At 42.3% G+C, this 26,236-nt stretch overlaps 1 protein-coding gene across 1 annotated transcript in view; it reads right to left on the minus strand.

Annotated features, from left to right (window-relative positions):
• The window catches only part of MMRN1 (multimerin 1), a 291,995-nt gene that overhangs the window by 31,659 nt on the left and 234,100 nt on the right, over positions 1-26,236 (minus strand). The window contains exons 4-5 of the mRNA XM_073590130.1: positions 19,593-19,694; positions 18,985-19,161 (exon numbers count right to left, since the gene is read on the minus strand). Coding sequence (XP_073446231.1) covers positions 18,985-19,161; positions 19,593-19,694 — 279 coding nt within the window. The remainder of the gene's footprint in view (positions 1-18,984; positions 19,162-19,592; positions 19,695-26,236) is intronic.

Here is a 26,236-nt window from a genome sequence, read left to right on the forward strand (position 1 = left end):
AGACCACACACAGCAAACAAATGCCTACATCCAAAGACATAACATTTTTTGTTTTCTTCTCTAGTCTTCCCAATCTGGTGCTCGGCCAAGAGGTCCTCGCAGTGCCTCCCAGGGTCGTCGGCGACAGCAACGCGGCGGTCACCAGCGTGTAAGTATAAATATTTTTGCTTTGTTTTTTTGCACTTTTTATTTCATTTCTTTTGTGGAGGCTAATTATGTTATTTTTGTCTTTTTCTTTAACAGCCTTCACAGCGTGCTCCCGACTCTGACGGTGAGGATGGAGGGATTGATGTGGACCACCTCATCGATCTCGTCAGAGAAAGGGAGCCGCTATGGAATATGGCTGACTGCCGCCATGCTGACCTGATCGTTACCCAACGACTCTGGGAGGAAATCTGTTCGCTCCTTGTGGACCGCTGGGAGGACCTCGATGCTCGGGCCAAGATTAAAGAGCGTAAGTATATACAGTACCGGTTGCTTGATGTAAACCAGTGTTTCCCGAACTCCAGTCTTCGTGGTCCCCACGGATCATGTGTTCAGGATTTCCATTTACTATGGAAATCCTGAAAACATGACCCCTGGGGACCATGAGGACTGGAGTTTGGGAAACACTGATGCTGTATACTAACCACTCCTTTCTCGTTTCAGGGGACAGAATTGTGAAGCGGTGGCAGTCTGTGAGGGATCGTTTCAAGAAGGAGTTCAATAAAGAGATGCGGGCCCCGAGTGGATCTGGAGGACGCAGGAGCAAGTACAAGTACGCACAAGCCCTGTCGTTCCTCCGGGAAACAATGGTCACCAGAAGGTAAATATTAGACAGCACATGTGAAAAAAAAATGTTTCTATGTAACTTTTTTTTTCAGCCAGGGCCATACCATGTCACTATTTTAATTGTTTTTTTTTCTCTTTATTCCACAGCATGGTGAGCAGCACTCGTTAGCCTGCACGATTGGACCCTTCTGAAGCGATCCCTGAGGAGACCGGCAGCGAGGGACACTTCGACCGCCCCGGTACATCTGCACCTTCCCAGCCTTCCCACACATTCGACCCATCTGTCCCATCCACCAGCACAGGAGCATCGTGGCCGCCTACATTACATGAAGCTGCTGGTGAGGAGATCGCTTTCCCTTTACCCCACCCTTCTGCCCCTGCCACCTCTAGTACACCTGCGGGTACTGGGCGGCAGCGGCAGAGGGGTCAGGAAAAGACTTATGCGCCAGAGTTCTTGCATCTGAATGCATCTTTCCAGAACTGTCTAAAAGTCTTGTCAGAGCAAATCTCCGCAGGCTTTCAGCAGATCAACTCCAGCATTCTGGAGGTGAAGACACTTCTGCAAACCATGCATTCAGAAGCAAGATCTTCGCCAAACCACACCTTTTTCAGGTCTGTTGTGGAGCGCATGGAAACGCTCTCTCCTACCCAGCAGATGCATGTAATGCATTCATGCCATGGTGCTCTCCAGCACGTTACCTCCCAACCTCCTCCTCCCACCACAGTAGTTCCTCCACCTGCACCCCCTCCAGCCACTTTCCATCCTCCCCCTCCTATTACATACCATCCACCTCCCCAGCACCAGCCACCTCCCCAGTACCAGCAACCTCCCCAGTACCAGCAACCTCCCCAGTACCAGCAACCTCCCCAGTACCAGACATCTCCCCACTTCCAGCAACCTGCCCCGTACCAAACTCCTTCCCCGTACCAAACTCCTTCCCCATACAACTTGCCATCAACATCATCTGCTCCTACAGTCCCTGCCCAACCCTCCACTCCACCGCCCACCACCTCTTCTGCCTCCCACATGTCCACCCATTCTGTAGCTTTTTCCACACCTTCACCTCTAACTGTTCCTTCCCCACCACGATCCCAGTCCTCTCTCCACACTCCCAGTGTCGAAGTGTCCCGCAGCCCCTCCAGCAGTTTTTCCACCCCACACTACACAGATATGTAATGTGTTTTTTAATAAAAATGCCTATTGTTTTTAAAACCTTTATTAAAAAAGTTTTTTGCACATTAAAAACATTTAACAAAAAAAAAATATTTTAAATAAAAGTTAAATTATCGTTTCACAATGGTTGTCTGTCATTTCTTTCTGCGGCGAACTATGTTTAAAAAAAAGGTTAAATACAGGGTATTTCAAAGGTAAAAAGGTATTCAAAACCAGGTATATAACTGTGGGTACATTTTACCTTTTTGCCACAGTTGTGTTCCTGGTTGTGTTTGAAGCAAAGTATTTCACCTAAAAAGTTGTGTTTATTGTTGGTGATTTCCTAACAATGTACACAACTTTTGTTACAAGGTGAAATACTTTGCATAAAACACAACCAGGTACACACCTGTGGCCTAAAGGTAAAAATAGTAAGACCATGACAAGATAGCCAACTTTGGTTGGCAAAGGTATATACTGTTGGTACAGAAGGTACACAAGTTTGGTTAAGGGCACAAATCTTTCACACTCTGTCATCCTGCCAGTGTACTCTGCCTTGAGGTGACATAAAGTATAGTGCAAAATTGTCCCTCATTACTGAAACCGTCACAGAACTTCTAGTGGTAATGTCATGGTAATCTTGCAAGGTGGTTTCTTCAGAGGTGTCCTCAATGGAAATGGGTTCCTTGCAGATAACAAAATTGTGGAGTACCACGCAAGCTTTGATCACCTCGTCCACAGTTTCTGTCTTGAGGTTGATCGCAGTCAATAGGACCCGCCATTTGGCTGTCAGAATACCAAAGGTACATTCAACCATTCTTCTTACTCTTGTGAGGCGGTAATTAAAAATGTGTTTTGTTCTTGTTAATCCTCTGCTAGAGTACGGTTTCAAAAGGTGTTCTGACAGCTGGAAGGCTTCATCCCCTACACAGACAAATGGCATAGGTGAACCAGATGTTTGCGGCAGCGGTCTAGGGGGTGGGAACTGGAAGGTGTTTCCATACAGTTTACGCCCCATGGCAGACAGTTTGAAAACTTGAGAGTCATTGGAGCGGCCATAGGCCCCAATATCAACCGCAATAAATTTGTATTCCGCGTCAGCGATGGCCATGAGGACAATGGAAAAATATTTCTTGTAATTGAAATATTCCGATCCCGATCCGGCTGGCTTTACAATGCGGATATGTTTCCCGTCCACAGCGCCCAAGCAGTTCGGAAACTGACATATCTGTTGAAACTTTTCTGAAATTTCAATCCACCTCTCTGTTGTGGGCTCTGGTAAAAACTCTTCAGCTAAGTAGTCCCACAGTGCATGGCATGTGTACTTCACTATTCCAGATATGGTGGAAATCCCGAGTCTGTACTGGAAATGCAGTGACGAAAGGGATTCTCCAGTTGCAAGAAATCTGTGGGGAATTAAAAAACAATCAATTAGTTTAAAATCACAGCATTACATACCAAAACTCAGCTATAACACTTGGAGATACAAACTACCACCAACAAGATTGCAGTGAAAGTGTGCTCTGATGCGAGCATATCCAATAAATGTGGCTTACCTTAAAGTCACCATCAGACGCTCTGCGGGTGAAACAGAGAAGCGGCAATAGGTGTCTGCTTTTCTTATGAGGTGTGCAATGCGCTCCACCAAGTAATCAAAATTCTCCATTTTCATCCGAACATATCCAAAAAATTTATCCGGGTTTCGTCTAAGGTCCATGCAGAGTGTAGAATAGACCCCACGCGTCATTCTCTTGGCTGTGATGGGGTGGATCCACAAATGTTGTCTTCGATGCCTGATGCGCTGCTGTCTCGCTCTCTCCTTCTCCAGAACAATCACCCTCAAACGATTCGCCTCCGCTGTAAAATCCGCCAAATTCTTCAAAATATTTCCAATCACAACATCCATCTTCGCCAGTAACTTGCTCTTCTCTCCAACCTGCACTTTCTCCTCTACAACCTGTCAAAGAAGGGCTGTAGGAACACGCTATATATAGTTTTTCAGTAGCCAATCCCGTTCGGAAGGCCACAAGGGTCAATTTTAAAAACCAGATCCGGCGTAATCCGTAAAAAAACGGAACAAAAACCGGATTAACCGGATGAGACGGATCCGGTTTTGTCTGTCAAGAACAAGACGGATCCGGCAGAAAAACGGATCCGTCACATCCGGTTTTACGAAATATTTGCCGGATTCGGCGCTCCGGCACGACGTCGGATCGCGCCTGACGCCGAAAACCTGATGTGTGAAAGTAGCCTTAACATGAAAAACATAGCAGCAAAAACGCACGTTTTTTACGTGTTTTTGCCCCGCATTTTTGCCTGTATTTTTCATTAATTTTTCAGTTAATGCTGAAAAACGCAGGGCGAAAATGCAAAAAAATTTGACATGCAGCAAATTATTTTCTGCACCAAATCTGCATGCCAAAAATGGCTCTAAAGAAAAACTTTCATTTGAATATTTAAATATTTTTGCCTCTTAATTTAGTGATAAATGGAGCTTATTTTTTTGTCATTTTTATATTTTTTGTTGTTGCAGTTATTGGTGAAAATGTAAAATAAAATAAGAAATATGTGTCTATATATTACATTATTTATTCTTCATTTTATGTCTATAAGGAACTGCTAAAAACATTTTAAACTGTATTCTCCTTTACACAGAAAATCTTTTTAGGCATTGGACATACCATATTTTTCACTTTATAAGACGCTCCGGATTATAAGACGCACCCCAAATTTTGAGGAGAAAAATAGGAAAAAACATTTTTTAATAAAATGGTGGTGCTTCTTATAATCCAGGCATCTTATTGCTTACCGGTCTGTCCCCGGGTTGCTGTCGCCCACTCTGTCCTCGGGGTGCTGTCGCCCACTCTGTCCCCGGTGTTATGATGAGTCACCGAAGGAGGAAAAAACAAAATGCTAGCTAAGTCCAGAAAAACCAGAGAGGTTGGCAGCTATCGGATTGCAGACCCCTGATTCTATCCACAACAACTAGCAGTAGCCGTGGGGGGTTCCTATGGTGCCCTAGACCCCTCAATCACAGCCGGAGAACTACATAGCCTAAAGACAGATGGGGAAAAACTAAACTGCCCCAGAGCAGACCCCAAAGCAATAGGCAGCCCCCAACATATAATGACGGTGAAGCAAGATGAAAACACTAACACAGATAGAAAGATAGGTTGAGCAAATGATGGGGCCCAAGCTAACTAAATAGCACAGGATAGGAAAGCCACTGTCTGCCATCCGCAAAAACCCTAACCAAAATGTGCCAACCGACTGATAGGAAAAACAGGCCCTGAAGTCGCTTGGCTTCAAAAGACTATATCAGCACTCAGGTATATTCTGAAGACAGAGAAAAAGATCAACAGATCAGAGACAAAAATGGAATTCAGCTCACCCCCAGCCGGGGATGGCAGAACTCCCAAAAAACAAGTCAAAACAAAAACAAAACGGAAGAGTACAAAGCAGAGCAGAAAAACTTAGCTTTGAGATGCAGGAATCAGACTGGTCTCCAAGAATCCAGCAGGATCACCAGTAAGGCAGAAGGGCGTCGGCTGCCTTATATCCAGTCCTCAATTCCAGCCACCCAGTCATCATCTAGCTGCCCAGGTGTTTGGTAATCAGCCTCACTACCTTCCTTCACCAGAGGAGGGAGTTCATCAGACCTCAACGGTGAAGGGAAAAATGAACTCACAACACCCACTCTGTCCCCGGGGTGCTGTCACCCACTCTGTACCTGGTGCTGCCGCCACTGCGCTGGATCCTCCGGGTGCTGCCGCCGCCGCGCTGGGTCCCTCGGGCGCTGCTGCTGCCGCCACCGCCTTGTGTCCCCCGGTGCCTGTCGCCGCCATGGGATCTGTCCCATGCTGCATGGGGGGCTCTGCCGTTCCATCCATGCCTGTGCGGTGGCTTGCTTCCTGGAAAATGGCCGCCGCGCAAGCGCAGATGGAGATCTCGGCACTGAAATCTCAGGAGCAGCAGCACCCGAGGGACCCAGCGCGGCGGCGGCAGCACCCGGAGGACCCAGCACGGTGGCGGCAAGTAACGGACACCCGCAGTGGCAGCCCAAAAAACATATGTTTGCAATTTAAGATGCACCCCTATTTTCCCCCCAAATTTGGGGGAAAAAAAGTGCGTCTTACAAAGTGAAAAATACGGTATTTTTTTATGAAGGCTGAGTTAGAAACAGCGATTCAGACTTGCAGAATCTCTTTTTTAAGTTTTGCTTGCTTTATTTAAGAATGTTTTTCTATTTTACTTTTGCTTTTTTATTTTATTTTTTTCACGTACTGTGCCACCCAATAGCCATCACATAATCATTTGGTTTGGAGGAGGAGACACTGTCAGTGGTTCATACTCCGTATACACAAGCCTTGGTTCAGTTTATGTATACAGGTTTTGAGAAGTTAAACACGATAATAAACTATGTTTAATTTCCCTATGGGGAATGTGGCTATGTCTGACAGCCAGCTCCCCATCTCAACAGCTGTACAATCTCACACAACTTACTTACTATGCAGTGAGTGACATTTCAGAACATCATTACAAAGTAAAGTGTCGACTGCCCCAAGGTTTGTAGTCTATCTTTTGGGGCTTTGTTTAATGCAATAGAAGTAGTAATATTTTTAAGCACTTTTAGGGAGTACTTTGCAGCAAAAGGTAGCAATGTTTTGAACTTTTGACTTTCAGGCTCCATATGTCACCATCCACTACTGCTTCTAACGTGAAACTACCATCACTTTATAGATAATCATCTTGACTATTTCATACATAAATTTGACTTGCAACTATTAAGAAATTGATTAGTTATGCAGATTGCTGTCCTGTCACTCCATTATTACTGTTTTGCTCCTGGTGGTGAAAAAATATTTTTTTCCTGTATACTACACAATACAACCTGTTATCAAATTTTCGATTAGCTCAATGTCTTATTAGATTCCCAAGCAAAATGTCACTAGTTCCAAATCGAGGAGCAGCCATGAAGATTTCCCACAAAAATAGAAATAGTAGAAACAGTGTCAACCAGGTGATCGATAGCATTCTCTCAGCCAAGAAAATTGCCAAACTGCTTCATATGAATTACATGAGTGTTGGAAGAATACAAAATGAAGCCTGTGCATCCATTCAAAATCTAAGAGGTGGATGTTATCCCAAGGTCTATCATTTCTGGCACAACAAACATGGCAATAGAGGTGGCTCATATGCTTTGTAATTGTGCGATAACAGACGTCCATGCAAGCACCATGCAATGCACATTACACAAGTCTGGAATACTGGCCTGAAAAAGGGTGTAGAGGCATCGACTTCAATGTCATCAAAAGGAGCAACGACTCAAGTTTGGAAAAAAGTATGAAAAGTGGACAGTAGACAATTGGAATCAAATGATTGAAGAAAGTCAATAGACTAGGCTCTGAAGGGTGCAAATAGAGCTGAAAGAAGCAAGGGAAAATGGGGCTTACGGATTGATAAATTGAAAGAACTGTGAAATTCAGTGGAATAAATCTGATATGTGGTCATTTCACAGCCAAAGGTACTGGATTCTCATTTAGGATTGATGTGGTCTCAATGCTTGGCTATACAGTGGGTACGAAAAGTATTCAGATCCTTATAAATTTTTCACTCTTTGTTTCATTGCAGCCATTTGGTAAATTCAAAAAAAGTACATTTTTTTTCTCATTAATGCACACTCTGCTCCTCATCTTGACTAAAAAAACAGAAATGTAGTAATTTTTGCAAATTACTTTAAAAGAAAAATTGAAATATCACATGGTCATAAGTATTCAGACCCTTTGCTCAGACACTCATATTTAAGTCATATGCTTTTCATTTCCTTGTGATCCTCCTCTACTCCTTCATTGGAGTCCAGCTGTATTTAACTAAACTGATAGGACTTGATTTGTAAAGGCACACACCTGTCTGTATAAGACCTCACAGCTCACAGTGCATGTCAAACCAAATGAGAATCATGGAGTCAAAAGAACTGGCCAAGGAGCTCAGAGACATAATTGTGGCAAGGCACTGATCTGGCCAAGGTTACAAAAGAATTTCTGCAGTACTAAAGGTTACTAAGTGCACCATGGCCTCCATAATCCTTAAATGGAAGAAGTTTGGGACACCCAGACGTCTTCCTAGACCTGGCCGTTCAGCCAAACTGAGCAATCATGGGAGAAGAGCCTTGGTGAGAGAGGTAAAGAAGAACCGCAAGATCACTGTGGCTGAGCTCCGCAGATGCAGTAGGGAGATGGGAGAAAGTTGTACAAAGTCAGCTATCACTGCAGCCCTCCACTAGTCGGGCGTTTAAGGCAGAGTGGCCCGACAGAAGCCTCTCCTCAGTGCCAGACATATGAAATCCTGCATAGAGTTTGCTAAAAAAATACATGAAGGACTCCCAGACTATGAGAAATAAGATTCTTTGCTTTGATGAGACAAAGACAGAACTTTGTGGTGATAAGTCTAAGCAGTATGTGTGGAAAAAACCAGGCACTTCTCATCACCTGCCCAATACAATACCAGCAGTGAAACATGGTGGTGGCAGCATCATGCTATGGGGGTGTTTTTCAGCTGCAGGGACAGGAGGACTGGTTGCAATTGAAGGAAACATGAATGCGGCTATGCTGGATGAAAACCTCTTCCAGAGTTCTCTGGACCTCAGACTTGGCCGAAGATTCACCTTCCAACAAAACAATGACCCAAAAAACACAGCTAAAATAACAATGGAGTGGCTTTAGAACAACTCTGTGACCATTCTTGACTGGCCCAGACAGAGCCCTGACATGAACCCAATTGAGCATCTCTGAAGAGACCTGAAAATGGCTGTCCACCAATAATCACCATCCAACCTGATGGAACTGGACAGGATCTGCAAGGAAGAATGGCAGAGGATCCCCAAATCTGGGTGTGAAAAACTTGTTGCATCATTCCCAAAAAGGCTGTACTAGTTCAAAAGGGTGCTTCTACTCAATACTAAGCCAAGGGTCTGTATACTTATGACCATGTGATATGTCAGTCTTTCTTTTTTAATAATTTTGTAGAAATTTCTACATTTCTGTTTTTTTCAGTCAAGATGGGGTGCGAAGTGTACATTAATGAGAAAAAAATTAACTTTTTAGAATTTACAAAATGGCTGCAATGAAACAAAGAGTGAAATATTTAAAGGGGTCTGAATACTTTCTGTATCCACTGTATGTGAGTATCCTACAAGATGAATCACGTCATATACTCAAGTACTATGTGTATGAAAAGGACAAAACAGTGTTTCAGCGGGACAATGACCAGAAGCATACGTCGAGATTGATGAATAAATTATTCAATGACAATGAAGAAAAGGTGATGGATTGGCCAATTGAACACAAATGGGTAGAGTTGAAGAAAAAACTCAAGTGAGTCAACCAATATGCACCAATTATGGTAACATGTAGAAGAGACCTGGGAGCAGATTTCAGTTTAGAATTACACTACCTTTCAAAAGTTTGGGGTCACCCAGACAATTTTGTGTTTTCCATGAAAACTCATACTTTTATTAATCAAATGAGTTGCCAAATGAATTTAAAATCTAGTCCAGACATTGACAAGGTTCGAAAAAAAGATTTTTATTTGAAATAATAATTTTCTCCTTCAAACTTTGCTTTCATCAAAGAATGCTCCCTTTGCAGCAAGTACAGAATTGCAGACCTTTGGCATTCTAGTAGTTAATTTGCTGAGTAATCTGGAGAAATTTCACCCCATGCTTCCAGAAGCCCCTCCCACAAGTTGGTTTGGCTTGATGGGCATTTGTTGTGTACCATACGGTCAAGCGGCTCCCACAACACCTCAGTGGGGTAGAGATCTGGTGACTGCGCTGGTCACTCCATTACAGAAAGAATACCAGCTGCCTGCTTCTTCCCTAAATTGTTCTTGCATAATTTGCAGGTGTGCTTTGGATCAATGTCCTGTTGTAGGATGAAATTGGCTCCAATCATGCGCTGTCCACAGGGTATGGCATGGCGTTGCAAAATGGAGTGATAGCCTTCCTTATTTAAAATCCCTTTTACCCTGTACAAATCTCCCACTTTACCAGCACCAAAGCAAGCCCAGACCATCACATTACCTGCACCATGCTTGACAGATGGCGTCAGGCACTCTTCCAGCATCTTTTCAGTTGTTCGGCGTCTCACAAATGTTCTGTGTGATCCAAACACCTCAAACTTGGATTCATCTGCTCATTACACTTTTTTCCAATCTTCCTCTGTCCAATGTCTGTGTTCTTTTGCCCATTTTATTCTTTTCCTTTTATTAGCCAGTCTCAGATATGGCTTTTTCTTTGCCACTCTGCCCTGAAGGCCTCTTCATTGTAGATGTTGACACTGGCTTTTTGCATGTACTATTTCACGAAGCTGCCAGTTGAGGACCTGTGAGGTGTCAATTTCTCAAACTACAGACTCTAATGTACTTGTCTTGTTGCTCAGTTGTGCAGCGCGGCCTCCAACTTCTCTTTCTACTCTGGTTACAGCCTGTTTGTGCTCTTCTCTGACGGGAGTAGTACACACCGTTGTAGGAAATCTTCAGTTTCTTGGCAATTTTTCGCATGGAATGGCCTTCATTTCTAAGAACAAGAATAGACTGTTGAGTTTCACATGAAACCTCTTTTTTTCTGGCCATTTTGAGAGTTTATTGGAACCAACAAATGTAATTCTCCAGATTCTCAACTAGCTCAAAGGAAGGTCAGGTTTATAGCTTCTCTAATTAGCCAAACTGTTTTCAGCTGTGCTAACATACTTGCACAAAGGTTTTCAAGGGTATTCTAACCATCCATTAGCCTTCTTACACATTAAGCAAACACAAAGTACCATAAGAACACTGGAGTGATGGTTGTTGGAAATGGGCCTTTATACACTGTGAGGTAGCGCTGTTATTCAGTTAGGGGATTCTCGCTAGGCAGCGAACAAAACACAGCCGGCACCATGTTTTCATAAATCATAACATAGTCCATGCGGTTTATTCCTCCATCATAAACCCACAGAAGCAACATAAACGGCATATAACAGCATAGCGTCCATTATAGCTTCGCTCTGGTAGCAATGTCCAGCATACACAGGCTCTTCAGCCTCATAATTATCTCACCCTCGTCAGGGTTCTCTCGTGGCTGTTGCTCCATGCTGCAGACATCCACTCTCTCCTCTGGGACTCTCAGACGCTGGCAGCCATTGCACCCAGCCACACACAACCAGGTCCCTGCATTCACCCCCTTGTGACTTACCCTGGCCACATTATATCGTTCATAGTCACGCCCACTGGGTCACATGACTCTGACCTCATCACAGGTCCTTCATGCATTTTCACACTCTTTACAACAGTGCTTTAAACACACTCCCTGGGTGGGTTTGTAGGTAACCAGGCGCGCCCATCTCTCTAGTTACCTGGAGAATTCTCCCTTACACATAGAAATGACACCTCAGCAGTATCACTGCTGGTCAATACATGCATCAGTCTCCATCTCAAGGCCACCCACCTTGAGATACATAACGGTCCTTCATGGTTCTGTCATTCATCCTTTCTCCTAGGACATCCACACAGCACCCCCTAGTGGACACAGTGGTCATTACACCACAACACCTATGAAGATATTGCAATACAAACCAAACATTTGCAGCTAGAATAGTAATTTACCACATTAACAATGTATACAGTGTATTTCTGAATCATTTAATGTTAGCTTCATTAGAAAAAATTGTGCTTTTCTTTCAAAAAAAGGAAATTTTGAAGTAACCCGAGACTTTTGAATGGTAGTGTACTTGAATGTAATTGAGTATCAGGCTTAATGTGCGCTGCTGGACCAGATGCAATTACTAACAAATGAAAAGTTTAACCATTTATTTTCCCAACGCGTTTCAAAGTGTGAACCACTTCTTCCTCAGGGGATGACATGTAGTGAACACATACAACCTTCTCTGATTAAATACATACAGTGTTTGAATTTAGGCGCCAAAGAAACATGTGATGGAAGGACAAGTGTCAAAGTTCAAGGGTTAATAGTGCGCTAAAATACATTTACAATTATTCTTATTAGTTCTCATTTTAACCCTTTTGTATTCATGTTACAGATAGTGTGTTTGAAAGGAAAAGAAGAAGGAAAAGAAGAAAAAAAAGGACACAACTTCCATATACCGAAAAAAGATTACACGGGAAGTGAAACGAACTTGCCGACAAAAAGTGTCATGGACAAGAGTCACTACCACTAGGCTGGGGAAGATTTCGTTTGGGAAAGGAAGATATATCTCTAGGAGAGAAAAATCCATTAAAAACATATATAAAATTAAGAATATTAGAATATAAAAATTATGTTGTAAAATCACATTTATTAAAAAACCAAATGTATGTAATGAATAAAGATTATATTAATATATGTGTGAGGAAAAATTATTCTGTGAGATTAAGTCTCTAAAAACATCAAAATGGTTCGTGGTGCACCGCAGAGAGAAAGGACTCCCAGAAACGATGTACAGAAACTACTACATAAGAACGGGATCGCACCCAGAAATCGAGGATACATTTAGTAATAACAATATTTTTAAAGGAAGTAAATGAGGAATATAGTGGATAATAAAAGTCCCTACAGGATTACCTTATACTGATAAATCCTTATTTTAATGAAAACGCTCTACTAAAAAGAAAGAGAAATATAAAAGACATTCAGTTAGAATATGCCCAAAAAAATTGTTAGAAGGAAAATATGCACTTAAAAATTACACTTATAAAAAAACTTCGGTAATTTAATTGAGTCCGTTAGGTTTCAGAGTATTCAATCTATAGATCCAGAATACTTCTTTACGATTTAGTTGTCCAATTCTGTCAGGGTGATCAATGGGTATATGTTCGATGGGGGTAATTCTGAATCCATTATAATTTTTTTCATGTTTTAAAGCAAAATGTCTAGACAGACCGTGCTGCATGAAACCTATTTTGATATTATGTCTATGGGAGTTAACCCTCCGATGTAAGGGCTGGGTTGTTCTTCCTACATATTGCTTTTTGCAATCACATTCAATTACGTATATAACGAATTCAGTGGCACAACTTAAAAAACTTTTGATAGGAAAACATTCCTTAGTAAAAGTGGATTCAAAGGTTTTTATCTTATGTGAAATAATTTTGCAGCATAAACAATTTCTTCTGCCACATTTATATATACCTGAGACTGGATTTGGTAGGGAGGACAATGATTCTATTCTAAGACGACTCGGAGCTACTAGATTTTTAATAGTGGGTGCTCTACGAAAAGTAATACCAGGATTTCTAGGTAGGGTTTTGCATAAAAGAATAATTTAAAAGAACATGCCAGTTACGTGTCAGAATCTCCCTAATTTTAATATTCTCGGCACAATAACGTGTAATAAAATTACTAGTGAATTTCTTATTATCAGTTGCGGTAATTTTCGTTGGATTAATTAATGATTTTTGTGAGAGATCTTTGCATGTGTTATAAGCATTTTTTACCAAATCCGCAGGATATTTCTTGGCTAGAAACCTTTTCCTCAAAATTTCAGCCTGGTTTTCAAAATCCCCCATATCCGTACAATTTTTTCTAATTCTTTTATATTGGTTAGCAGGTATATTTTTCAACGCGTTGGGAAAATAAATGGTTAAACTTTTCATTTGTTAGTAATTGCATCTGGTCCAGCAGCGCACATGTAGGGAAGGTGACCTGACGGACGGACTAGTCAGAGTGAAGAAAGATAGGTTTGCACAGTGTAGGTAGGAGTCAGTGATTACAGTGGGGAAACAACTAGGAAAGTGTAGTGGACGTGCAGTACCTTGGGATGACCATTAGATGGCAGGGTGGAGTGTGAGCAAAGGACTTTACAGCAGCTTAGGGCTTTAGAAACCGTTGGTCATGGGGGGCGTGGTGACAGTTAGTGACAGTTTCAAGGAACCGGGGGAGTTATAAATACTGAGGGAGGGTTCCAGAAGGTTCCAGTCCCCAGGGGGAGCCCAGGTGACAGGAGGATTACGCCAGTCTGTGTGCCCTGAGGAGAATCCGACCAAGGGGACTGAGGAGAGGAAACGTCAGGGGGTGGTCCTGACAGGGAAGGACCGCAGCAGAGACAAGGCAGTGGGTGGAAGACACCGTATGTGTAATGACGAAACTGACCAGTAAAGTGCTGATGGTGTACGGGCCTAAGGCGGCCACAGTAACCGAGCTGTCAGGATTGTCACAGTGTGAGATGGGACGTTACGTATAAATACGTCCCTAGTGTGACATACGGTGTTGAAGCGGCCCTGGACACGGAGGGCAGAGAGAGAGATATCGCGGTGTACCGCGAGGACCGTCAGTCGGACGGTGAGCAATAAACTTGGACCTGTTGCACCCAGAATCTGCCTCATCGTGTCTCTGTTATCATCTCTGCGCGGTAAGAAGTGGGACCACCCCCTATCCCCCCCCAGCTCGGCACCCCATCACCGACACTACACACATTAAGCCTGATATTCTATCTAAAAGGATTTATATTGGTGGTCACGGAGTGGACCTTCGGGCGTGCAGCAAGCTGACATTGGTCTATATGCTTATATCTTTCCTGGAAAGGGTGAGTAGATTTTATCAGTCTTTATTCCATTTTCCACCCAGATAAGACCCTATTGCGCTCTTTCTTTTTCCTTAGTCCTTTTACTGAATGTAATCGAGAGCATGCCCAGAAGGATTCAGTCAGTGTTAAAAGGCAATGACGAAACAAGAATCTGAATAATTAATCATATGCTCAATAGTTGCAAGTCAAATTTATGTACGAGATAGCCAAGATGATTGTCTAGAAAATGATGTCAGTCTCACATTAGAAGCAGTACTGGATGGTGAGATATGGAGCCTGGAAGTCAAAAGTTCAACACATTGCTACCCTTTTGCTGATCAGTGTACATATATTTATATAATCACTCTTTGTATTACAAGTTCAACTTCAGGGTTAAAGGGAATCTTTCAGCAGGTTTTTGCTGTCATCTGAAGACTGGAGGAGATGGAGCCTGAAACACAGAATTCAGGGATGTGACACTTGTCAAAGTGCATGCTGATGATTACTAACTAACAAGGATTTATCAATAAGGCTAGGTTCACATTTGCGTTTGAGTCCGCAGCATATCATCCACATTCCCAAACGCATGCAAAAACATGTTTATGTAGCGTTTTTTATCCGCATTATCTTACGCATGATGTAAAAAAACACTGCATTTGCATGCGTGTGTATGCGTTTGCATTGTTTATGTGCATGTGTTAGAAATTTCCAATGTTTTGCAGTAGCTTTTCCTTGACATAAGACACCCAGTAGGTGTGTCTCATTGTATTTCTATATATAGACACACTGCACTGATGAAATCCTCATCTTCGGCTGCTGTATCTAGCTGCAAGATGGATCTTTACCTGGACAGCTTCCTAGAAGATCTGGATATACAACTGAAGTTGGCTCCTGCCTGTGCTTTTTCCTGTCAAGAACAAAGAAGAAGAGAAAAACGGAGAAGACGTCATTGTCACTATCGGCAATACCCCTATCCCCTATCCTTCAACTCCGAGAGAGCCGTGGACCTACCACTCTTTGTACACAGAGCTGTAGCAAAAACCCAGAGAAGTTTTATGACTACATGAGGATGTCGTAACAGAGCTTCCATGACTTGCTGCTACATGTCCAAGGATCCATTGCCAGGCAGGATGCACAGCTCCGTCGAGAAATTCCTGCTGAGGAACGTGTCTTGGTCACCCTGAGGTACGTACAGTAGTGTTCAAAAAGAATCTCCTGTCACAAATAACCCTAACTCTACCCTATCCCTAATCCTATTCCTAACCCTAAGCAGGGTACTGATTTTTGCTTCTCATTTTCTTTTCTGAAGATTCCTGGTTACTGGAGAGACATTATTGTCGTTACATTTCCAATTTAGGATTGGAGTATCCACTCTAAAAAATAATTAGTAAACAATGCACATCCATTCAGATGTTCACTGCCATTTCAGACCACATTGCAATACTTACAAAAATCTGTTATGGCACGTGGCATGGCACGGTCCCAACCAGGCAGCAGCGATGTTGCCACTTCTTCCCAGAGCCATCGAATCATGACATTGTCAGAGTGCTGGTGGTCATGGGTGTCCCACGACGGTACTCGCTCTAGCACAAAGTGAAAAAGTTGCTCGTTGTCTATATCGAGTGTAGCTTCTTTCCATTGTCAAACCTATAGATAAAATAGAAAAAAAGAATTTTAAGTAAAACTGAAAAAAATTGTATTACAACTCTGATGAAAAGAATACTTACACCCAGTCTTTCCTCCTGAGACACATGAGCCCGATGACCCTGCCAGATACCTGTAAAGAAATTAAATGATTTAACACATGGGGAGTATTACCAGTCAAAACATACCAATCAGTATAGCAAATGTGATTACATAATCTTTGTCGGGTCCACCCTGGGAAGACGTCAGTTCTTTGCTTGAGGACATTTTGAAGAGCAGGCAGCAGTCAAGTGAAACACTACAGAAAAGAACTAAGAAGAAAAATTACCATATATACTCGTGTATAAGCCGAGATTTTCAGAACTTTTTTGTGCTGAAAATGCCCCCTCAACTTATACACGACAACTTATACACGAGTCATTGTGCAGAAACCAGTGGGGGAAGGGGAACGTCCCCGGCATCCTCCGTTGTCCTGGGGCTGGCAGCTTCTTCCTGAATTGAGCGGTCTTGTGGTACCACTCATTAAAGTCATGAATATGGAGGCGACTCCACTCCCATAGGCGTGGCATCCATATTCATGACCATAATGAGCGGTACCATGTGACCGCTCAATGCAGGAAGAAGCTGCCAACCCCGGGACTACAGAGGATGCAGGGGACGTTCAGCGATTGCACAGGAGGGTGAGTATGATGGAGGAGGATGGGGGAGCATGGAGGAGCACAGCGGAGCACGAGCAGGATGGGGGGAGCATAGAGCAGGATGGGGGGAGCATAGAGCAGGCTGGGAGAAGCACAGAGCAGGATGAGGGAGAGCACGGAGCAGGACAGGGGGAGCACGGAGCAGGACGGGGAGCACGGAGCAGGATGGTGGAGCACGGAGCAGCACAGAGCAGAATGGGGGGAGCATTGAGGAGGACAGGGGTGCACTGAGGAACATGGAGGAGGATGGGGGAGCATGGGGGAGGACAGGGAGCTGAGCCATACATAGAAGGATGGGACGGGGGAGCTGAACCATGCATACTGGGATGTGGAAGAGTCATCAAGAGCAGGACAGGGATGAGGGGACAATGTATACCCAGCTTATACTCAAGTCAATAAGCTTACCCAGTTTTCCATGGCAAAATTAGTGGTCTCGGCTTATACTCGGGTCAGCTTATACTCGAGTATATACGGTAAACTTGTAAAGATCCAAAAACAATGTAGACAAAAATAAAATGGACACAAATACTTACATTACAGGCAGTAGTTCAACAGCACAGCAGTCAGCAAAGGCCAGGAACAGACGGCAGCAACATGAGACAACCACAGCACCAGGAGACGACCACAAGAAAACCGCTGCACCAGGAGACAACCAGGAGACATCCACTGCACCAGAGAGTTGGCCAGTCTACAAGGAACAGAAAAAGCATTCAGAGAGACACACATTTACAAAGCTTCTTTACTTGCATAGACAGTGTTGTCCTCACCACGACAGAAAACAGCACCAGGAGGTGAACAGGAGAAGCCAGCTGCACCAGGAGCCAACCAGGAGCCAACCACTGCACCAGGACAGTCGACACGTCTAAAAGTAAACCGAAAAAAAAATTAGCACAAAGTACAAGCAGCAGTGAGAGAGACAGACAGTTTCTAAGGTTCTATACTTACATAGCCAGAGTTGTGGTATCGTTCAGAGTCCAGAGAGTTATGGTCTTGTAGTGTCCACACTTCTTTTTATAGCACTATCAATTAGCAGGTGGTTGAATCACTTCCTGGAACAACTCATTAAAAGCATGCATATAGAACGCATGTGCCTATGCATGTTCTTGAGTACGCATGCATTCCCATAGACAGTAATGCATTCATTTGACACACTCATCCACATGCGCAAGAATGCGCATACTTGACGGATTTTTGACGCTTCCAAAAATCCAACATGTGTTCGCCGGACCCCGCCGCACCCCGAAAAACAACGCATGCGTACACTGACGCATACGAACTGATGCAAACGCATGCCCCTGCGTACACCATGTTAAAGATAGGTAAACATGACGCATTCGGATTGCTGTGGATGAAACGCTGCGCAAACAGACGCAAATGTGAAACCAGCCAAAGAGATTAACATTGCCGAACTAGTCAGGCAACTAACTAGTTCACTGTCTATGGACTTTGTACACTGAGAGCCTGTTGTGGGCAGGATTCTCTTTCTCAGATCTGCTTCATTCTGTATCTAAAAGCTCTGATTGTATAAGAATGGCTGCACCTAGTAAACTAAGTTATACATTATTTTATGCTGCTCTCAGACAAGGTAGCAAAAACCTGCTGACAGATTCCCTTTAAAGCCCACTACTACACATCGTATATTTACTGTGGTTAGATTTTATTGGATTAGTGTAACGTGACAAAGCTTTGATAATAACAATGACTGTGTCATATTGTCTAATTTTCTGCCAAACATATGTCAATATTTTTCTTCATTTACAACTTTCAATTAAGCGGAACAAAGGTAGCAACAATTTTTTTTAAGAGGACGCAAGTAATCCTTCATTTTCCCTATGATGGTTCTGCAGTGGTAATAATAAACCCTTGCAGAATTCCTACACTGATGAGATCACACTCCAACCACACAGGTTCTGCTATAGGTTACCATTTGAACAAATTAATATAAGGGAGGTGTTTCTGATAAAAAGGGATTGGCCAAAGGCAATAACCCTTTTCTTGCATTATAAAGAAACTCCTCCTGCCCCTTATCCCGCCCCTGTTTCACAGGGGACAAAAAAGACATTTTAAGAAAAATCTAATGTGATGCAAGTTGAGACCCAAATAGTTGCAATTTTTTTTCTATTTCAAAACAATTCAATCTGAAAGGACATGCTATTTATCTCAACTGGTTTTGATGCATATTTACCTTTCAGGAATGATGGCAGAATTTTCTCCTTATCAGCTTCATTGATTTTCTCTTCCAGAGAGTACAGTGTTCTATGAACATTGCTCAGGCTTGATGAAATATTTTCAGCGTTTCTTTGGAGAAGAATTAGCTTCATCTCTTGGTTGTAAATCTGATCCGTCAGTTTTTGCTGCAGTGCTTCATATCAAGTATAAAAATAAAAAAAAAGCTATTAGTTTAATGTGATGGATCTAGAAACCAGAATTTTTGACAGCAATTCTCTGCCTTTATCCCTTTATTAATTTAGGAGGGATCTCTGCTGAAACGTCTGCATACAGATAAGTGACTGATGGTGGAATCTGACAAAGAAGTAGGATATTTAAAGACACTAACAAAATAATGGCAAAATACCAAAGCAATGGCACAAAAAGGCATCAATCTTCAAAACAGTCTGGAAGAAGAAAGTCACGATTTTCAATGACAAATATCTCATAAAGGCAGCCTTTGCAAATGCAAAGGGGCACCAGAAAGGATGAAGCCCAGACAATTTTAGTCAATATAATTAGTGATAAAAATATTTTACATAACGCAATAAAACTAAAATGCATTCACACAATTAACAGATTTACCTTGGTCATATGTTGATGCTCTCGTATCTGCTTGGTCTGCTGCCTTGACAGTATGACTGTTGTCTGACCGATTCTCTTGGATCCGTTTTTGAGTTTGCTGCTCTAAAAGCAAAAGAATAATATAGCTCTTATATTGATGTACAGTGTATATACTGTTTGAGAAAAATGGTGTGGTCCTACCCCAAAAAAATCTTAATTGCTTAGGTCTCAGTTCTTCATAAATTTTTGCAAAGCAGTGAATATCATTTCACAGTCTCCACCCCCAGAGGCCCCGCCCCCAGCCCAGTAAGCCGCTCATCTGTAAATCAGGGCCGGTGCCACCCTCAGTCCCCTCTGCTCCTGACTCACAGCCAGTGGGCGATGACGTCACTACATCGCGCACCCGCTGTGTGTCTGGCAGAGGGGGCAGCTCCTGACACTGAAGCCGGGATCAGCGTGGGAGCGAGGAGGAGAGGTGAGTATCGTGGTTTGTTTTTTTATATCTCTATCTCTCGCTCTATCTGTCTCTCTCTCTATCTTTCCAGATATCTATCTCTATATCTATATATCTCTATATATCTCTATATATATCTCTTTCTCTATTATCTATATCTATCTATCTATCTCTATTATTTATCTAACTATCTATCTGTCTCTATATCTATCTCTATCTATCCATTATTTATCTCTATATTTATCTCTATCTATCTCTATCTATCTCTATCTATCTCTATCTATCTCTATATCTATCTATCTCTATATCTATCTCTCTATATCTATCTATCTCTATATCTAATGCTATGTATCTATTGCTCTATCTCTATAGCTATCTGTTATCACTATATCTATCTATCTCTATATATATCTCTATATCTATCTTTATATCCATCTATTATCTCTATATCTCTATCTCTATCTATCGCTCTATCTATATCTATCTAACTCTATTTCTATCTAACTCTATATCTATCTCTATATCTATCTCTATATCTATTATCTCTTTATCTATCTATCTATCTATCTATCTATCTATCTATATATATATCTGTAGCTATCTATCTCTATATCTATCTATATATCTCTATATTATTATTATTACTATATCTCTATATTTCTATCTATTATCTATCTCTATCTATTATCTATCTATCTATCTATCTATCTATCTATCTCTATAATCTATCTATCTATCTATCTATCTATCTATATATCTATCTCTATATCTATCTTTCTATCTATAGCTATCTATCTCTCTATCTCTCTATCTATCTATCTATCTATCGTTTATCTTTCTATCCATTATCTATTTTCTATCTATCTCTATATCTATCAATCTATCTCTATATCTATATTTCCATCTATATCTATCTTTATATCTATCTCTATCGATCTCTATCTATTATCTATCTCTATCTATCCATTATCTACTATCTATCTCTATATCTATCTATTTCTACATCTATCTTTCTATCTATATCTATCTAACTCTATATCTATATAGCATTATACCCTATGAGAGGGCTATATTCTATGAGATGGCTGCATTATATTCTATGAGGGTGCTGCATTATATTCTATGAGGGGGCTGCATTATACTATATGAGGGGGCTGCTTTATATTCTATGAGGGGGCTGCATTATACTATATGAGGGGGCTGCTTTATATTCTATGAGGGAGGCTACCCCAACTCCTGCTACATAATTAAGATTTGTACTACTTTATATTATACCCTGATATTAGCGTGTTTTACCACACAATTGGTGGTCTTGTATTTATTTCTATGTAGCTACATAGTGGGCGCCAAGAATGATTTTCTCTGGTGGGCCCAAGGTGCTCCAGTCCGACGCTGACTGTATGTGTCTGACATGTTCATAGTCCGCTATTATCATATACTTACAGGGTCTTTTTGTCACATGCTAGACTAGAATGGAAATATTTTTTAGACAATAGCAAAGCATAATTTAGAGATAAAGAGCAAAATAAAATGTGTAGCATACATATTTCTTTAGATGGTGAGGAGAGACTTATTGATGGAAGAAGCTCATGAGCCCTAATTAAAAATGTATAAAAAGGACTCTATCTGCCATGTTTCATTTAGAACGTATATATTAGTGGGGTTTCCTTATGTGATAGAGATAAGTGTGCCTTCATTGGCTCCAGGCTGCCTCTTTACTTCCTACAGTCATGGCAAAAAGTGTTGCACCCTTGAATTTGTTGCAAAAAGTGAAGCATTTATCCTTTTAAACATGTTTGTTTTCGCTGTGACTACTGGAACAACACAAAAAAACAGACAAAAAAAAGGCAAATTGGACATCATTGCACAAAAAAACCCAAAATAGGTAGGACAAAATTGTTGGCACCATTCCAATATTGTGGGTAAACAACTTTCTTTCAAAAATATGATGCTCGATCTATCTTACCTGTGGCAAGTAAAGACCCCGTCACACTAAACGATGCACCAGTGACCCCGACAATGATACGACCTTGTCAGGATCGCTGGTGCCTCGCTACATGATCGCTGGTGAGCTGCCAAACAGGCAGATTTCACCAGCGATCAGGACCAGCGAGGACGCTGGTATCTAAGGTAAATATTGGGTAACTAAGCACGCGCGTCACTTAGTTACCCACTGTGTGCCTTAGATACCTGCGTGCTTGCTCTAGGACGCTGGTATCTAAGGTAAATATTGGGTAACTAAGCATGCGCGGCACTTAGTTATCTGCTGTTTACCTTGGATACCAGCGTCCTAGCGTGAGCACACAGGTATCAATGGTACACAGCGGGTAACTAAGTGATGCACGTGCTTAGTTACCCGATATTTACCTTAGATAGCAGCTCCCAGTGTCTGCTTACAGCGCTGGGAGCTCGCTGATCGTCGTTCTCCCCGCTGCCACACGCAGTGATGCGTGCTGGCCAGCGGGAGACCAAGGATCAAAAAATGGCCCAGGACATTGCTGCACGATCAGCAATACCCGGCGGGGGCGGTCGCTGATGTGTGTCACACACAGCGAGATCGCTGTTGCGTCAAAAAATCAACGATCTCGCTAGCGATCTCGTTGTGTGTGACTGGGCCTTTACAGGTGTGGGCAATAAAATCACACTTGAAACCAGATAAAAAGGGAAGAAGTTGACTCAGTCTTTGCATTGTGTCTCTGTGTGAGCTACTAAGCATTGAGAACAGAAAGAGTAGAAGAGAACTGTATGAGGAAGTGAGAAATAAAATTGTTGAAAATATCAACAATTGTAGTGTTACAAGTCTATCTCCAGAGATCTTGATGTTCTTTTGTTCATGGTGTGCATCATAATCATGAAGTTTATAACCCATGGCACTGTAGCTAATCTCCCTGGATGTTGATGACAGAAATTAATTGATCAAAGGTTGCAGCGCAGGATAGTCCAAAAGCAGCCCTAATCAAGTTCCAAAGAAATTCAAACTGTTCTGCAGGCTCAGAGTGCATCAATGTCAGCATGAATTATTTGTCAATTTTTGAATTAAATGAAATGTTATGGCAGGAGACCCAGGGGGACCCCACTGCTGACACAGAGACATAAAAAAAACTACACTGCAGTTTTGCCAAAATGTATGTGAGCCAAAAGCCTTCTGGAAAAGTGTCTTGTATACAGGTGAGCATTTTGATAATTTTGATCACAGTACCTACAGTCAAATATGGTGGCAGTTCAAAGATTTTTTTGGGGTTGTTTTGCTGCCTCTGGCACTGAAAGGAGCCTTGACTGTGCAAGGCATCATGAAGTCTGAAGATTACCAATGGATTTTGGGTTTCAATGTAGCGCCCAGTGTCAGCAATCTGAGAAAATTTAATCTTCTGTTTCCATATATACCTAGTCCTAAGGATTCAGAGAGGGAGGAGATGTCAGACTCAGGACCAGAAGCTCAGGGTAGTGCAGGTTCTGTTCTATCAATTATATTAGCATGACTGAGACTTGTAGTGTCCTTCAATCTGGCAGTGAGGGTGTGTGCTATCCAGCTGGAGTTATTAGCCTCCTGCTTCTGAGAATTGGACAGCGCCACACCCTATTAAAGCTCCTGCCTTATAGGTGGTAGCTACCAGATATTATTTGGTCTTCCTCTGGATTGCTGTTGCTTCTTATGGGTATCTTGTTGTGATCTTGACCCATTTACTGTGAACTCTCTTGTGCCTTCTGATTTTATAGCTTTACTGCCCTGAAGGTTCTGTCCCATTAATCTGACTACTCCTTCCAGCCTGTACCAACAGAAAGCAGCCTGCTGTGTGGTAGGACATCATACTGTATGTTGGGGGAATGTAGTGTTTGAAGCACATCATACTGTGTGTGGACTTGTTGATTGCATCATATTGTGTGTCAGAGCCTGTTTGGGGGACTGTTTTGTGGATACATCATACTGTATTTGAGGAAATGTACTGTGAGAGGCATTATACTATAGGTGGGGGAATGTACTGTTTGGATATCATGCTATCTATGGAGAAATGTATTGGGGTGACATTTTACTGTGTGCAGAGGAATGTACTGTGTGGGACTTTATACTGTATGTGGAGCAATGTACTGTATGTTAGAGAATGTACTGTGGGTGGAGTTATACTGAATGTGGCGGAATGTAATGTGGTGACATTCTGTGTGTGGAGGGTGTGCTGCTGAGGGCATTACACTGATTGTGTTAGAATGTACTGTATATACTCGAGTATACGCTGACCTGGGTATAAGCCGAGGCACCAAATTTTGCCACAAAACACTGGGTAAGCTTATTGACTTGAGTATAAGCTGGGTATACATTGTCCCCTCATCTCTATCCTGGTATGCATGGCTCCCCGGTCCCTGTCCTTGTATGCATGGCTCCTTATCCCCTATCCTTGTATGCATAGTTCCTATTAAAAAAAAAACATCCTACTGACCTTCCTGCATGCTCTCACAGCATCTCGTTTCGGCGCCAACAGCTCCTGTGGCTGAGCGATCACATGGCTCCGCTCATAAAGGTAGAGAGTAGAGAGGCTTGCATATTCATTACCATAATGAGCGGGGCCACGTGATCACACAGCTGGAAATGCTGCTGACATCGGAATGAACGAGATGCAGCAAGTGCGCACAGAAAGGTGAGTAGGATGTGTGCCACTGTGCTGGAAGTCATTGGCTGCGGCTGTAACTGCATGCTATAAGATAAAAGAATATTCGTTTCTCTTTAGCAGCGGCACAGGCTTCAACCACAACTGCCGGCTCCTGCCTCTGTGACCTGCTGCTCTGCCGCTCACTCTTCTCTGCCAGCTCCTGCATCTGTGACCCGCTGTTCCACCGTCCCCCCTTCCCCGCCGACTCCTGATTCTGTGACCCGCTGTTCCAGCGAACCTACTCCCTTGCAGGCTTCTGGGAAAATCACTCGTGTATAAGCCAAGGGGGGCGTTTTCAGCACAAAAAAATGTGTTGAAAAACTCAGTTTATACACGAGTATATACGGTACTATGGGGACATCATATTTTATGAGGGGGAATGTAGTATGGGGAAATATGCTATTTATACTGTGTGTAATGAGCACTGTAGCAGACCATGAAAGTGGTAATGTACTATAAAGAAACATTAATGAGCTTTACTAGCAGGAATATTATTACTATGTAGGCAAAAACAAAGAAATGAGCGGGGTTAAGGAAGTGGATGAGCATTAAATAGAAATTGTCACTATTTGCTTCCTTTCAAAATTGGGAGGAATGATAGTATGTGCATAGTAGTCATATATTTGACAACAGCATTTAGCAATATTATAAGTGTGTATTGACGTATTGTGTGTTGACTAGAGTTGAGCGACTTTTGTTTTTTTAGGGTCGAGTTTCGTTTCATGAAACCCGACTTTTCAAAAAGTCGGGTCGAGCAAAATCGGCCCACTATAGGGAAAAGTCGGGGGTCCGACCGAAACACGAAACCCAATGTAAGTCAATGGGGAATTAAAGTCGGCAGTGAGAGGAGGACAGGAAACACACCTACAGTGCCCATTTGAATGCCAAAAGCATCAATTCTTATTACTTAAGCTTGTCAACCTTAATTTACTTCATAATACTAGTTACGCACTGAAAAATGGGGGTTATTTGGCTACAGTTGTGGGGGGGTAGGGCTGGCTCCAGGTTTTCGTGGGCCCAGGGTCAAAGAGCGCCCCTTTAACACATACCACAACTCATGATGCTCCGATACGGCAGAGAAATAGCAGTATAGTACAATGAAAAATACTTCACTTCTTACATCTCATGACTGATATCCATTTTAAATTCTCCAATACCTCCAAAAATGGACAGTATATAACTCCATACAGTATTATGGCCAGCGCTTAGTGCGCTATACAGAGTAATGAGGCCCATTTATTTCTCCATATGGAATCATTGATCCCATATAATGTTTCAAACCGTATATGATGAGCTCCACATAATGCTATAGTATATGTTGGTCCCAATGGATGAAGCTGCACTGTCTTATGGGCCCAAATAATGCTCCATATATAATGGGCCCCATTTCTACTGCTCTTGTGTATAATGGGCCCTGTAAATGCTGCTCCAGTGTCTGATGTCCACCTTTGGAATGCTCCAGTGTATGGTGGGCCCCATATATCATTCACCAGAGTATAGTGCTCCCAAAAAATTGCTGTCCCAACATTGAAAACAATTACATAAGTCTCCTTGCTAGGGAATCCCTG

This window comes from Dendrobates tinctorius, unplaced genomic scaffold, assembly GCF_039654945.1.
Source record: "Dendrobates tinctorius isolate UK_male_01 unplaced genomic scaffold, ASM3965494v1 ptg000011l, whole genome shotgun sequence".
NCBI classification, from domain to species: domain Eukaryota; kingdom Metazoa; phylum Chordata; class Amphibia; order Anura; family Dendrobatidae; genus Dendrobates; species Dendrobates tinctorius.